Here is a 15,505-nt window from a genome sequence, read left to right on the forward strand (position 1 = left end):
CTGCATACATAAGAAAAACAAGGAAAAAGCTAGTCAAGTATAAGGAACATTAGAATCTGAGGGCAGGAGCTTTCATCTCTATTGTTCACTGTTGTCTCTATATTGTCTAGAAGCATACTCAGCACATAATAGCTGCTCACTAAATACCTGCTGACTGAATGAATAATTATTCTTTGAAAAAATAATTTGGGGCAACTAAAACAATTTTTTTCAATGTTGATTGTCTTAAGGCTTAGAAGAGTTATATTATTTTACATTTTTCCCAATTACTCTTATGGAAGAATACCTCAAAACAAAGAAAAGTGGATTTCTTTTACATCATTAGACTATAATGCTCTGAACCAAAAATAAACAGCATTGGAAAAAACTTTCTATAAAATACTGTTTCAATATATTTTTATTAGCAGTTATTACATCAAAATTCACAATTACAGGATCCGAAGGACTGTCTTAAAAATTCTCAAGTATATGTAATTAGATTTTAACAGTAAGATAGAACATATCCTCATTACAGCACAGCCCTTAAAAAGTCAAGGATAATACTAAGAATTAAGTACAGTTCTATCAAGAACTCGAAATTAATTCTGTATGCATAGTGTCACTTAAAACAAAGTTCAAGGAAGTATAAGAAGTCTATGGATGTGAATTTCAGTGGCAAACATCATTGACTTCCAAACAACTGACACCAAAGAAATTTCCAATCAAAACATAAGCATGGTGCCTTTCGTTCAATGTAGAGCTATGATAATTCTATAAAGAGACCCTGAATCCTTAAGTCTTATAATATGTTTTTATGCTGTGACACTAATACAAAACACGTCACTCTAATGTATAGATTGTGACGCATCATGACAAAAAGATAGCCTTTTTCTATCAGAAAATCCTGATTTTTCCAGTGCAATATAGGCTGTTCATTGCTGATCTATTGAAATTCTATATTTTCCAGCCTGAGCGGTATTGTAGGATTCACAAATATTACACTTCATGCCTAATATATGGAACTGAACTGTAGATCTTCCATTGCAATCATTGCAGAGAATCTGAAAAGAGATGAATTCAAATTAAGTAAATTAAACCTTATTGATAGAAAGTGGTACTGTCTGTTCAAAATCATTCCTCAAAAATCATACTGAAGAGGTATCTTCCTGGCAGTCCAGTGGTTACGATTTCGCCTTCCGATGCAGGGGGTGCAGGTTAGATCTCTGGTCAAGGAGCTAAGATCCCACATGCCTCACAGCCAAATAAAACCAAAACGTAAAACAGAAGCAATGCTGTAACCAACTCAATAAAGACCTTAAAACTGGTCCACATCAAAAAATCATTTTAAAAAACCATACTGAAGATGTGAAAACATATACATCTAAGTCTAAATATTTCCATAAATAGAATACCTTTTATTTGTTCACTGAAAGTTCTAAGAGGCTATTAAGGTAGCTCTAAATTTAGAAAATGAAAATGTGGATTTGCACTAAGAAGTCTTATTTTAAAAGTTCCCAAACAGCATAAATAGTACTAATACAAAAGTTAACACAGGAATACTCAAATCAACACTTATAATTCAAAACAACACACAATTTCATTATTTTTCACTGACACTTAGAAAATTATCTTAGTCAACAATTTTTTACATATTTATACTATTTTTGCTTGTTAATATATTAAGTTCCTGGTCTTAGATGCCTCAAGAATGAATTAAAAGTTCAAAAGAGTACTTTCTAAAGTTGAACAAAAGAAAAGAAAAGCTTTTGGTTCAACCCTAAAATGACAGTAAGATGCCACTTAGGAATTAGTCTCTTCTCATACTGAGATCTTGAAAAATAAAAAAGGGTGTTAACATGAAAATCAATCAATACATTACTATGTGAGGAAAGTATTAACTTTAGAAAAGCCACACCATAATAAGTAGAAAACATCCAAATTTTCTCTAAATTATACTTTTGAAAGTAACTTTTTTTTTTTCCTTTAAAGATTTTTCTTTGGACCATTTTTAAAGCCTTTATTGAATCTGTTACAATGTTGTTTATGTTTCGGTTTTCTGGCCCCGAGGCATATGGGATCTTAGTTCCTCAACCAGGGACTGAACCTGCACCCCTTGCTGCTGCTGCTAAGTCGCTTCAGTCGTGTCCAGTTCTGTGAGACCCCACAGACGGCAGCCCACCAGGCTCCTCCATGCATGGGATTTTCCAGGTGAGAGTACTGGAGTGGGTTGCCATTTCCTTCTCCAATGCATGAAAGGAAAAGTGAAAGTGAAGTCGCTTAGTCGTGTCTGACTCTTCGTGACCCCCTGCACTGGAAGGCACCGTGACCCCCTGCACTGGAAGGCAAAGTCTTAACCACTGGATCGCCAGGAAGTCCTCCTGAAAATTAATTAAGAATATGATCTAAATGGAGAAGGTACTCACTGCCGAGATTTAGAGGGTTAAAGAATGACTGCTAGTGGTTACAGTTTCCTTTTGGCGTGGAGAAAATATTTTAAAATTGATGGTGGTTGTATCTCCAAGAATACACTAAAAAGCACTGAACTGTCAGTCCATTTTCAATGGACGAGTTGTACAGTATGTGAATTATATCCCAATAAGGTTGTTACTTTAAACAATGATCTAAACAGAATATAGCATGCTATAGCCTCTAGTAAAACATAACGCAACTATCAGTATTACAAAAATGATCTTTCATCGACCTAACAATTATCCACACAAATTATGAAATGCTACAGTGTAAATTACACAGCAAGTGATTTTTATTTGGCTTTGTTAAGGGGTTTTTATCTTTTTATGTAGAAATATCTGGACTGAAGATTTTTGAAAATTTTTATGTCCAAAAATCATTAAAGCACCAGAAAGCTATCTACTTTTCAATTCTGTTCTGTAAGTGAATATGCTAGACAGCATATATTGAGACTAGACAGCAGCACGTCTCAATTAATGGAGAAAAGATGATCATTCTCCACAAGACTAAAGGACAGAAATACTTCTTACATTTTAGACTGCAGGCTAAGACCAAATTAAAAAGTCTTGAATAAAAAGCAAACATTAAAAAACAAAAAAGCAATCTTCAAAAAAAAAAGTAAACATGTTTGCCTTAAATAAAATTTAAAATAATTAAAACATAATCAAAATAAAATAGCAGACCAATAATGCACCTCTACTCAGTTATTATCAATTCACTCCGTTAAGTAATAAGTAAATAATTTAGAACGAAGTTTTTGCCTGCCATCTAGTGTTGGCAAGTATTACACGAAGATATTCTTAGATTTTCTTTTTTCCTCTGAGTTCAGAATAACTAAAATTTAAAGATTATTTGGTCCCTCCCATTAATCATCACAGTGACATCTATGCTGAAATAGTACTTTTTAGACAGATTTGAGCAAAAGGGCAAAAATAAACATGAACATCAACAAGGAACCTGAAAAGTCTTTTTAGGCATTGATTCTACTCACATCCACAGTCATGTTCTGATATTCTGAGGGCATAGGAGTCTGTGCTACCTCATCATCCCGTTGTCTCCAGGACCTACTCATATCTAAAGCAGAGCGCATACACAATGGACATCTGTAGCCTCTAGGAGAGATATAAAAGAGTTATTTTCCAAGTATTAAATGGAGAGTGTATCAACTCAGGCTAACTGGTACATAAACCATCTAAAACAAGCATTATTCTATACTTCAAGACCATCTCACAAACCTTTTCAATTAAATCTTGTATCATAGGGTATTTTTTAAACCTACTTCTTTTTCCTCAGTTCTATAAAATGGAGAGGAATTTCTTAGTATTCTTTGTAGAATATATGCAATATATTTTAAAAACCAATTAAACTGCTTTTTAGCTAAACAGCCTCGATTTCTTAATATATTCAAGCAAAGAAGAGATTGTATTCCTTAAAAATTATTCAGGTCATGTTATTTTCTTTCTAAAAATTCTGAAAATGTTCCCTTTTATCTGGCTCTTAAAATTTCTGCTCATCAGTTTGCAGGACCAAAATACATTTACACAATTTCCCCTTTTCTAACTATCTGCATCTCACTTTAGCATCCTCTCCCCACAACAAAATTAGCATTAGATAAATCTTAGTACGAGTTTTGGATTTTTTTGCACCTCATCATAGTGGGCTAATACAACAGCTAATAATTTTGAGCAACATGTCTCAGCATGTTTGTTTTTACAACGCTATGACTGTCTCAGGCAGAGACCAAGCTCCCCAATTAGTAGCCAGAGAATGAAAGGTATGTGTCTCAAACTGCAAATGAGGTATGGCATAACAGAAACATGAGGACAAAGGCAAAGTCCAGTGTTTCTCTCCCAACATGCTTTGCCCAATTTAACAGTACTCATCTACCCTACCCAACTCAAAGGAAATATCCACCATATCCAAATATCGTACAAGTAACTGGGAGGTTTGCCCATTTCCTTCCCCACTCACCTGCAAAAAAAAAAAACAAAAACAGACATCTTACAGTAACAATTTTTTATAATCCCATCAAACACTCACTCTTTCAACATATCTTCATAACATGTTCTGAAAGAAAATAAAACATTATTTTAATAAAGCAAAAAGTATCTCCACCATTTCCAAACATTTTTGAGGGAAAAAAACAAAGTTACTTTACCTATGTAGAAGATGTCCACATGGCAAGACTTGAGCAGCAATACGAGATGTGTGAATGTCCTGTGAAAGCAAATAAAGTTGGTGGTTAATTACATGAATACAATATAAATCCTGAGTATTTTAAATTCAAAAGGGGATATTTCCAAAGCAAAAAATATTTTAAGCTCACCTCCAAACATATTGGACAATTCTGCCGGGAAACATTTTCAATACACTGTTTAAAAGCAAAATTAAAATTACCAAAAGCTTAACTAGATGTTAATTATATAAACACAGCATTAATAATAAAAACTAACAAAGGAAACAATACCAACAATACTAACAATACCAATTAAATGTAATAATGAACATTAATATGTCTCTTATATGTCAGACAAGAACTGAACAGTTAACTCTCACAACTATTTCAGGCTTTGCACATTACCTGAAACAATGAAATTGTCTAATACATCTTAATTATTCAAATTATCTTCATTTTACAGATAAAGAAATAGTAATAGTTCATATTAAAGAGATTTTACTACATGCCATATGTCAAGTTCATTACCTGTATTATCTCAATTAATTCCCACAACACTGAAACACATACAATTATTTATCCCATTTTACAGATGAGGTATTTGAGGCCTGTGCATGCATTCAAGTGTGCTTGGTCATGTCCAAGGCTTTGTGACCCCATGGACTTATGGCCCACCAGGCTCCTCTGTCTATAAAATTTTCCAGGCAAGAATACTGGAGTAGGTTGCCATTTCCTTCTCCAAGGGATCTTCCTGACTGAGGGATTGAACCCACATCTCCAGCACTGGCAGGCGGGTTCTTTACCACTGCAAAACCTGGGAAGTCCCTTTGAGATCTAGAGAAGCTAAATAACTCCCCAAATTACATGCTATCAAGAAATAGAAATATATGTGTGCTCCAACAGGCTGCCCATTGAGCCTGAGTTCTTAACTTGACAAGACAAAGTCTGATTAGGTGTGAAGAGGTAAGAGAAAGCATCAAGCCACAAATGATACCCAGGTTTTTTAGCAAATACCTGAGTAGATGATACCACCACTTACTAACATAGACAATAAAAAATAACCGAGAAACAAAACAAAAATACCACAAGAGAAACTGAGTATATGGTTTTCTAAAGACAACATAGCATATCTAAAGGCAACACAGCATAGTTAGTCAGCCTAAACTCAAGTCTGTAAAACCAAATCCAATCTTATATCATCTCCAAAATCTATTAATAAAGTACTTAAAGCCAGGACTAAAATCCTTAGGAGTCATCTTCATTCAGCCCCCATTCTCTCCTTTATACTTGTCACTATAGTCTCTGTTTTCATTATTCACCTCAGTTTCTTTTACTACCTCAGTATTTTAGGCTGGCTATTATCTAGTAGGGCTTCCCTCGTGGCTCAGTTGGTAAAGAATGTGCCTGCAATGCAGGAGACCAAGGTTCAATTCCTGGGTCAGAGGATCCCCTGGAGAAGGAAATGGCAACCCACTCCAGTATTCTTGCCTGGGAAATTCCACAGACAGAGCTGGGCAGGCTAACAGTCCATAGGAATGCAAAGAGTAGGACACAACTGTGTGACTAACTTCCACTTTTTCATTATCTAGTATCTTTTAAAAACACCCTCATCAGATTCTCCATTCTCTCAATTCTTGGATAGAATCGGTACTATAAGCGATAGCTTATTAGATTTTCTCCTAAATAATGAAAAATAATTTTTAAAAGGCCTAGGACCATGATATAAAATTTCTACATCCAAGTTAAAAATATTTTTATTGAAAAGGAATACTCAATTATCTAGGAATGCTATATTAACAAAAGGTTACACTGCTCTCTATTTCTCCTGTACCATACATTTTAAAAGCTATTCTCAAAACCAGTTCCAATGATAAGAATCCACAGGCTAATTTAGAGGCTGTCTACGTTATAGTAACTGATGTTAAGTATTCTTACACCCTATAGAGAAGAAAAGGGAACTGTAGATCAGATATTCTAAGGTGTATACTTTAAAACATTTACTTAATACTGCTTAAAAATAAAAAGCAACATGACTATACTCAGTAACATATGAAAGTTACCATGCTTTTAAACAAATTAGGATTTTAGCTGTTTTCAAAAATAATACTTTTTAAATCATACAAACTGAAGTACATACCTTGTGCTTCCCTTGGAGATTCATTGCAAGGCATAAGTTACATTTCAAACAGTGGAAAAAATCTTCCTTTGGACCAATCCTAAAAAATAATGTGAAAACAAAAGATTATATATGTTTTTACTACATATTTACTCATTATATATAAGTTCAGATTCACTATAAACAAAGTCCAAACCACACTGAAGAATATGAGGTGAATCCCTACTTCCCCAACATCATTCCCCAAATGCAAGCCCTACAAACAGAACGGTATCTTTCTTTCTGAGTATTTTTTTCTTCTATAAAACTGCATACACACACACATACAGACACACACACTTTGAGTTTTATTTTTTACACAAATGGATTCTTTCTATCTATCCTGCTTTGCAACTTCTTCTTCACTTAACAGTATTCCTTGAAGACTATTCTATGTAAGAACATACAGAACCACTTTATTCTTCTTCAAAGTTACATAATATTAGATAATATGGATATATCTTAATTTTTTAATATTCTTTTACTGATAAAACTTACTATCTTTAGCTAATGAGATGACACAATAAATAACTCTTACAGACATCAGTCAACTACATATTGAGGATTTTTCACAAAATTCCTTGAAGTGGAACTGTAGGGTCACAGGGCAGTGCATCATCAGTTCTGATACTGCCAAACTGACCTCCAAAGACAGTACTAATTTATACTACCCCAGTGTGTAACAGCACCATGTTCCCACACCCTAGCCAATACTGGTTACCTATATGACAAATAAAAACATCACTTTTAATTTGAGTTTCTCAAATGATACACAGAGTATATTTTACTCTTTATGAGCTACCTGGACTTCTCTTGTGGCTTGTCTGTTCATGTGCTCAGTTCATTTTTCTTAATAGGGCATTTGTCTTTTATAATTTTAAAGAAGCTCTTTAACTCAAATATATACTTGATTTACAATATTATATCAGTTTCAAGTATGTAGCATAGTGATTAGTATTTTTATACATTATACTCCATTTAAAATTACTGCAAAATGGCTGTTTCCCTGTGCTGCACCACCCGGAAGCACAACTTCACTATAGTCAGTCCTGTCCGATTCTGTGACTCCGTGGACTACAGCCCACCAGGCTCCTCTGCCCAAGGGATTTTCCAGGCAAAAATACTGGAGAGGGTTGCCATTTCCTACTCCGAGGATCGTCCCCACCCAGGGATCGAACCCACGTCTCTCGTCTCTCACATCTCCTGCACTGGCAAGCGGACTATTTACCACTTAGCACCACCTGGGGAGAAGGCAATGGCACCCCACTCCAGTACTCTTGCCTGGAAAATCCATGGAGAGGAGCCTGGTGGGCTGCAGTCCATGGGGTCGCTAAGAGTCGGACACGACTGAGCAACCCACTTTCACTTTTTACTTTCATGCACTGGAGAAGGAAATGGCAACCCACTCCAGTGTTCTTGCCTGGAGAATCCCAGGGACGGGGGAGCCTGGTGGGCTGCCGTCTATGGGGTTGCACAGAGTCAGACACGACTGAAGCGACTTAGCAGCAGCAGCAGCAGCAGCAGCAGCACCACCACCACCACCACCACCACCTGGGAAGCACAATATATTCTTGCAGCTTCCCTTACCTCTATATCTTGCCCTCTCTGCTTCTCTCTCCACTAGTATCCACTAGTTTGTTTTCTATAACTAAGTCTGTTTCTGTTTTGTTATATATATTTACTATTTTTTTTAAAAGATCCCACGTGTAAGTGATAATATACAGCATTTGGCTCTGTGACTTCCTTCACTAATACTCTTTAGGTCTACCCACAATACTGCAAATGGCAGAATTTCATTCTTCACTATGCTGAGCAATATTCCAGAGTGTGTGTGAGAGAGAAGACAGTATGTGTGTGTACACATCTCCTTTATCTGTTGGTGAACACTTGTGTCGCTTCCATATATTGGCTACTGTAAATGATGCTATTATAAACTCTTGAGCAAATGTACCTTTTTGAATTAGTGTTTTCACTTTTTTTGGATATGTACGCAAGAGTGGGGGCGTCCCAGGTGGCGCAGGAGTTAAGAATCTGCCTGCCAATGCAGGAGACACAAGAGACTCGGGTTCAATCCCTGGGTCAGGAAGATCCCCTGGAAAAGGAAATGGCAACCCATCCTGCCTGGAAAATCCCATGGACAGAGAAGCCTGGCAGGCTAGAATCCATGGGGCTGCAAAGAGTCGAACAAGACTGAGCACGCAAGTGCACACACACAAATAGCACCCCGAGAATGGAACTACACACGGCATCATATGGTACTTCTACTTTTAGTGTTCTGAGGAACCTAATTAAAGGAGTTCTTTACATATCCTGGCTTCCCTGGTGGCTCAGATGGTAAAGAATCCATGCAGGAGACCTGGGTTTGATCCCTGGGTCAGGAAAATCCCCTAGAGGAGGGCATGGCAACCCACTCCAGTATTCTTGCCTGGAGAATCCCATGGACACAGGAGCCTGGTGGGCTACAGTCCATGGGGTCACAGAGAGTCAGACACAACTGAGAGCAACACTTTTATACATCCTGGATATTAATCTTTTTCAGTTGTATACATTAAAATTACTTTTTTGGTATGTCAACTATATTTTTTATATCTTTTATCATACATTCAATTCCTAGGTAATAAAAAGACATGATATTTCAATTTATGGCTTATGCGTCTCTTTTTTATTATTAATCTTTTTATTTTTTTGAAGGATAATTGCTTTATAGAATTTTGCTGCTTTCTGTCAAATCTCAACATGAATCAGCCATAGGTATACATATGTCCCTTCCCTTTTGAACCTCCATCCCATTTCCTTCCCCATCCCACCACTCTAGGTTGATACAGAGCCCCTATTTGAGTTTCCTTTGCCATATAGCAAATTCCCATTGGCTATCTATTTTACATATGGTAATTAAGTTTTCATGTTATTCTTTCCATACATCTCACCCTCTCCTCCCCTTTCCCCATGTCCATAAGTCTACTCTCTCTGTTTCTCCACTGTTGCCCTGTAAATAAATTGTTCATTACCATTTTTCTAGATTCTATATATATGCATTAGAATATGGTATTTATCTTTCTCTTTCTGACTCACTTCACTCTGTGTAATAGGTTCTAGGTTCATCCACCTCATTAGGATTCAAATGCGTTCCTTTTATGGCTGAGTAATATTCCATTGTGCATATGTACCACAACTTCCTTATCCATGCATCTGTCGATGAACATCTAGGTTGCTCCCATGTTCTAGCTATTGTAAATAGTGCTGCAATGAACAACGGGATACATATATCTTTTTCAATTTTGGTTTCTTCAGGGTATGCCTCTTATTTTGAAAAAACTTTTGAAACCCATTGGTCATATACATACTCTCCTATATACTTCTAATACTATGGCTTATGATTTGATTTGATATGATATGATTATATTTTTATTTCATCCATTTGAAATCTACTATGTGAGACTATGTAAAGGTGAGACTGCTAGTTGTCCCCAACTTTCTCTTATCTTCTTCCTGCACAATATTAGCTGGGCACAGGGCTGTACTGAATAAAAACTACTTCCCAACTTCTCTGGAAGTGTGAACAGAAGAGACAAATGAAAATTCTGTTTTGTGCCCCTCGGAGAAAAGGGCGTACCTTCCCTTCACCTATTTCCCCCTTTCCACTGACAAGAATATGAGTTCTTTTAAATTGTGTAGACAAGGAACTATCTTATAGATAGCAGGGCAAAAATAAGAGAAACCTGGGCTTCTGTTTAAATACATGGTTCAGACTTTTCCCTGAGAAACATAAATGTCTATTTTGAGCCAGCTGTTATTTAGCATTTCTGTTACAACATGCTAAAACCATATCCTAATGAATACATAGAATTTTAGTAATCATTTTTTTGTTTCCCGAATGGATTATCAGTTATCTTAGTACCTGTTCTCCTGATCTGAAATGCCATTTTTGCTATAAATTCGTACGTTAAATATGTGAATGTGTGCGTGCGCACACGCACGCACACACACACAATTTTTCCCTTTATTTATTTGTCTATTCCTATACAAAGAATACGGAGAAGGCAATGACACCCCACTCCAGTACTCTTGTCTGGAAAATCCCATGGACGGAGGAGCCTGGTAGGCTGCAGTGCATGGGGTCGCTAAGAGTCGGATACGACTGAACGACTTCACTTTCACTTTTCACTTTCATGCATTGGAGAAGGAAATGGCAACCCACTCCAGTGTTCTTGCCTAGAGAATCCCATGGACGGGGGAGCCTGGTGGGCTGCCATCTCTGGGGTCGCACAGAGTCAGATATGACTGAAGCAACTTAGCAGCAGCACACAAAGAATATACCATTTAAATTACTCTCACTTTGTCATGTTTTGGTTATGTGGAAAGGCAATCCCCTTGTTGTTCTTCCTTTTCAAAATCTGCTCATCTCTGTATATTTTCTTTTTCAGATGAAATTTACAATCAGTCTGTCCAATTCCACAGGTAAAACCCTGCAGGAGACTTCCACTACTGCCCAAGACAGAATAATAGACAAGAGACTGGATCTACCCTCTTACCTAAAACTACTACCACACAACCCAAACAAAATATATGAAACAAGTTTCACTGAACATCAAGCAATGAAAGACAGTGACCTGCAAGATACAGGAAACAAATTGAGTGAGCCCTAAAACTGCCCTAGTTTATTGCCTAGAGCACTTTCAGGCAGTAGGACAAGTTGGAGGAACAAAAGCAGAGCCAGAAAGATTAGCTGATCGAAAAGATGAGCTGAGAGTCCAAGGAACTCAAGATTGGTGCAGCTCACAGGATAGAGTATCAGAGAGGACAGAGCTGCACAGGGGAGCCCCTCAAGTATTTAGCAGGATACACATCAGCTCATGCATGTGAAGAAACCGCCCAAGGCCAGAGAGAGATCCATTCAAGAGAACTAGAAGGAACAGTGTTCAGCAGTCAGATACGGTATCAGTGTTTGCTCCGTTTGGCCAGACGGGAAAACCTTAGAATTCATGGGGTAATGGGCTGAGTACTCAGGAAGGTATTGCCTCAGTGGTGAGGAATAATTACTCCTGGAATAAGCACACCTCCAGATTCATCTAACAAGTTATAAAAGCAAGTCCCAGAAGTACCAAACTGTTCAAAGTAACTTAACTATATCCCAAAATAAAGCTCAAGAAGATTTGCAGGAATATGAAAAGTTCCCAATAAGGTAAAAATCACAATGTCTGGTATCCAACAATGACCAGTCACCCAAAGGCAGGAAAACCAACTAAAAAAATAATTGAACAATCAAAATCAATCCAAACTGACACAGAGGTTAGAATTAGCAGAGAAGAACATGAAACCAATTATTATTACTACATTTCACATGTTCAAAGAGTTAATACAGATGTAAAAAATTAAAAAAAGACCCAAGTCAAATTTCTAGACATAAAAACTAGAAAAGGGGGTTTGCTTATGATTGTCACATCTTTTGGTATATTTGTTATCCTTCCTTAAAAACACCTTTAGGGACCTCCCTGGTGATGCAGTGGTTTAGACTCCAGGCTTCCAACACACGGGGCACGGGTTCAATCCCTGGTCAAGGAGCTAAGATCTCACATGGCACAGCCAAAAAACGAAACACTACACAGAAATGGAAAGTGATTTAAAATTCTCCAATAGAAACAAGGAAAAGGACTGACATAGGACACTTGGAGCTCCAACACTGGTAACATTCTAATTCTTAAAAACAGTGGTTTGATATATTAGTATACTTTAAAACATACATTTGTTACATATATGCTTCTGGACAGAACACTTTAGGATTTTTAGAAAGAAAAAAATTCCTATATACCAACATGTCAACAATAGCTTGTCAGTGCAGGCTGGACCGAAGACTATTTTATTTTCATTCTTTCTACTTTCCTGTATCATCCAATTCTTAAGCCTATACTGATTTTATCAAAACTTTTGATAATTTTTTAAACTAATTTTCAAAAAGGAAAAATCTACCCTAATTTTCTACCTTAGCTTCCTACAAGCCACTTCATATAAAAGCATAATTTCTACCCCAAATTTAAAATTTAAATAGCCACACAATTGTTGATGGGCTAGTTAAATGATGAAGGCATGAAGAAACTTTTAGGGCAATGGAAATTTTTTTTTTAACCTTGATTTGTGATGATAGTAACATAGTAGATATATTTGTCAAAAGTTACTGAACTGAACATTAAAAATTGATGCATCCCATAAGATGTAAATTCTGAATGCCCTCTGTCCATGGAATTCTTCAGGCAAGAATACTGGTGTGGGTAATAGCCATTCCCTGACATAATTATATTCCAATAAGGTGATTTTAAAAACTATTATTGTTAAGATATATTAGAAATAATTTTAAAAGAACATTTTTACATACAGTACCTACAAATTCCACAGTTTTCACAATGATACTGTTTCTTGTCTTTGTCAAACAGATGGCATACACTGCAGTAATATTCTCCAAACAATGTGCTACATTCCTCACAAGTCTGTTGTGCCTAAAAAACAAAAAGGAACTAAAAATATACAATTTACCAAAACATTTTGAATTACTAATTTAAATGTCCAGATTTTTTCTTCATGTACATGTGGGTTTTTTTTTTGACACTGAAATACATTTTATTAATAAAGAACGTTGAGATAAGCACACCAACTTAAATACAAAAATGTTTTTAAACTCGACAGTCATTACACTAAAACAAATCTGACAATCTTATTCACAGTTATTATAGTTTACAGAACATTTAATTAATATTTCCTCTATTTATTCCTCCTCTCCATCCCATTGCATGGCTCACACCTCTCTGTCTGTTAAACTGGCGACCACGGATCTTTACATGTTTTCCTACATTTAAACCCAAGACACTGCATACTTTAAGAGCTATTGCAATACTCTTGATTAAATTTTCAAAACCACCTTAGTACAAGTTTAAAAAAAAAAATAGAAATATGTAATAAAATCTTACATGCTGAATTTTTTCACAGTTTATGCACTGCACTTCCTTTACTTTAAAGCGATCTAGCTGATGATCTTCATTGTTATCATGACACAATCGGCAAGTATAAAGCTTGTCACAGCAAGGTGCCTAATCCCCAGGTGAGGGGGAAAAAAAAAAGGTATAAGAAGCAAGACAAGGCAAGTTTGAAAAAATGCAAAAAGAAATTTCTTTCCTTCTCCTCCTCCTGGAACAAGGTCAAAGATTACAACCAATGGATCATTTGGTAAACTGATAACTACACATAACATTTCACTGTTTTCCCATCAACATCTGGGTCTCTATCAAGTTGAACACAACCCTGCAGTTCAAAACAAGAATTATGAAAGATGGCTGTCCCTAAACTGAAAAGTTAATCCCACAATACCCTAAACTCATTCTCAGCATTAAGTAGCAGGCAGGCAATTTCTACTTAAGACATTTCAGACAAATTCCTTTACCAACTTTAACACTGAAGCATTAAATACTATAATGATTATATTTTAGTCCACTTAAGTTTACCACACATCAATTCTGTGTCTTAAAGTTTGGAGAACACAATAAACGTAAAAGACAGTCCTTGTTTTCAAGATTGGCAAAGACTGCCAGTTGTCCAAGGCAAGAAAGCCGACTCTCTCCTTCTTCCTGGACACATGATTGCCCAGCTACGCTACTGTTTCCTTGCTGTTACTTCTGGTCAAATGACTTTAAGTTCTTAGCAACAGAATACGCACAGAATAAAATCAGTGCCTCTCCTGGGCCTGTTTATTAAGAAGCTAGACATGCCTCTTCCCCCATGCTCCCTTCTCCCTTTCCACCAGATGAAACCTGGGCAGCAACCCAGTTGATGACTGTATGCCCTAAAACATGGTTAACAACACAACAGAGAAAATTTGTCCAAGGAGTGGTCATGTGAAACAGCCTCATTACCAAACTAGATCATTCATTCACCTTGAATTGTGAGGTGAGGAGAAATAAACTTTTTATTCTTTAACTCACATTACTACTGGGTCTTTTTGTTACAGCAACTTAGCTTTACCCTAACTAGTACCTCAAAAAGTCTCTAGGCCAGTAAGCTAACCTTATATTATACTTTCCAGTACACTGTGAACTTTAAGATTCACTCATTCCTGAAGACTTCCTATGTCATGACTACCATAACATAGTTCATTCCTTCCGCTTTCATTTTCTGCCTGGCAGACTTAGGCCTACTCACGCTAAAATGAAGCTGGCAAGCTATAAAACTTATTTGAGATGAAAGTGTATTCCGAATCTCCACTCGCTTACCCGCCTTCTATTATTTCATCACACACCTGAAAGTGATCCTGGGAAAAGCCAGCACAGGCCCGGGGCTACCTCTGTCTACTTCCAGCACCAAAAGACTAAATAAATGAACCCCCTGATAGGCAAGGCCAGGTTTTTACCAAGCAAGAACTTCGCTTGCAAACTACAACACAAAGGTGGGGCCAGTGCTCGCCTTGACAAAACACGCTCTTTACGGCAAGAAGCCAGTCACAGGTAAAGTTATCCTGACAATAGCTTAGCCCTACAACAAACTTAAGCCCAAGCTTCACCTCCCGGCCCACTCCTACCCAGCCCGGCGGAAGCTCTTAAGAACCCAGTGAAATCGTCACCTTCAAGAGACATCCCCTGTCGTAATGCTCGCAGCCCCGCCGCCTTTGGGCTTGCCCGCGAGCGCCATCTTCCAGCGCCGAGAAAGCCATCGCCTCCACCTCCCCTCAAACTCCACGACCCCTT

At 37.0% G+C, this 15,505-nt stretch overlaps 2 protein-coding genes across 2 annotated transcripts in view; one reads left to right on the forward strand and one right to left on the reverse strand.

Moving 5' to 3' along the window:
* Positions 1–379: 379 nt before the first annotated feature.
* Positions 380–15,471, reverse strand: RCHY1 (ring finger and CHY zinc finger domain containing 1). Its single transcript, XM_061420484.1, has 9 exons — positions 15,382–15,471; positions 13,739–13,858; positions 13,155–13,270; positions 6,762–6,840; positions 4,775–4,819; positions 4,607–4,665; positions 4,489–4,515; positions 3,440–3,560; positions 380–1,040 (listed from the first exon to the last, which is right to left on the reverse strand). The coding sequence occupies exons 1-9, from the start codon at positions 15,469–15,471 to the stop codon at positions 912–914; spliced, it is 786 nt and encodes a 261-aa protein (XP_061276468.1). The 3' UTR covers positions 380–911.
* Positions 14,819–15,505, forward strand: part of THAP6 (THAP domain containing 6) — a 28,482-nt gene continuing 27,795 nt past the window's right edge. The window contains exon 1 of the mRNA XM_061420485.1: positions 14,819–15,265. The gene's annotated coding sequence lies outside the window, so the exon portion shown is untranslated. The remainder of the gene's footprint in view (positions 15,266–15,505) is intronic.

Source organism: Bos javanicus, chromosome 6, assembly GCF_032452875.1.
Source record: "Bos javanicus breed banteng chromosome 6, ARS-OSU_banteng_1.0, whole genome shotgun sequence".
Lineage (NCBI taxonomy): Eukaryota > Metazoa > Chordata > Mammalia > Artiodactyla > Bovidae > Bos > Bos javanicus.

What these genes read in the sequence shown, in the direction of transcription:
- RCHY1 (XM_061420484.1), bottom strand. Translation starts at nt 15,471, where the DNA reads ATGGCTTTCTCGGCGCTGGAAGATGGCGCTCGCGGGCAAGCCCAAAGG. An exon ending in ACAGGGGATGTCTCTTGAAG is followed by an intron (nt 13,859 to 15,381) that starts GTGACGATTTCA and finishes CCTGGGGATTAG; the next exon opens with GCACCTTGCTGTGACAAGCT. An exon ending in GAAAACTGTGGAATTTGTAG is followed by an intron (nt 6,841 to 13,154) that starts GTACTGTATGTA and finishes ATTATTTTTTAG; the next exon opens with GATTGGTCCAAAGGAAGATT.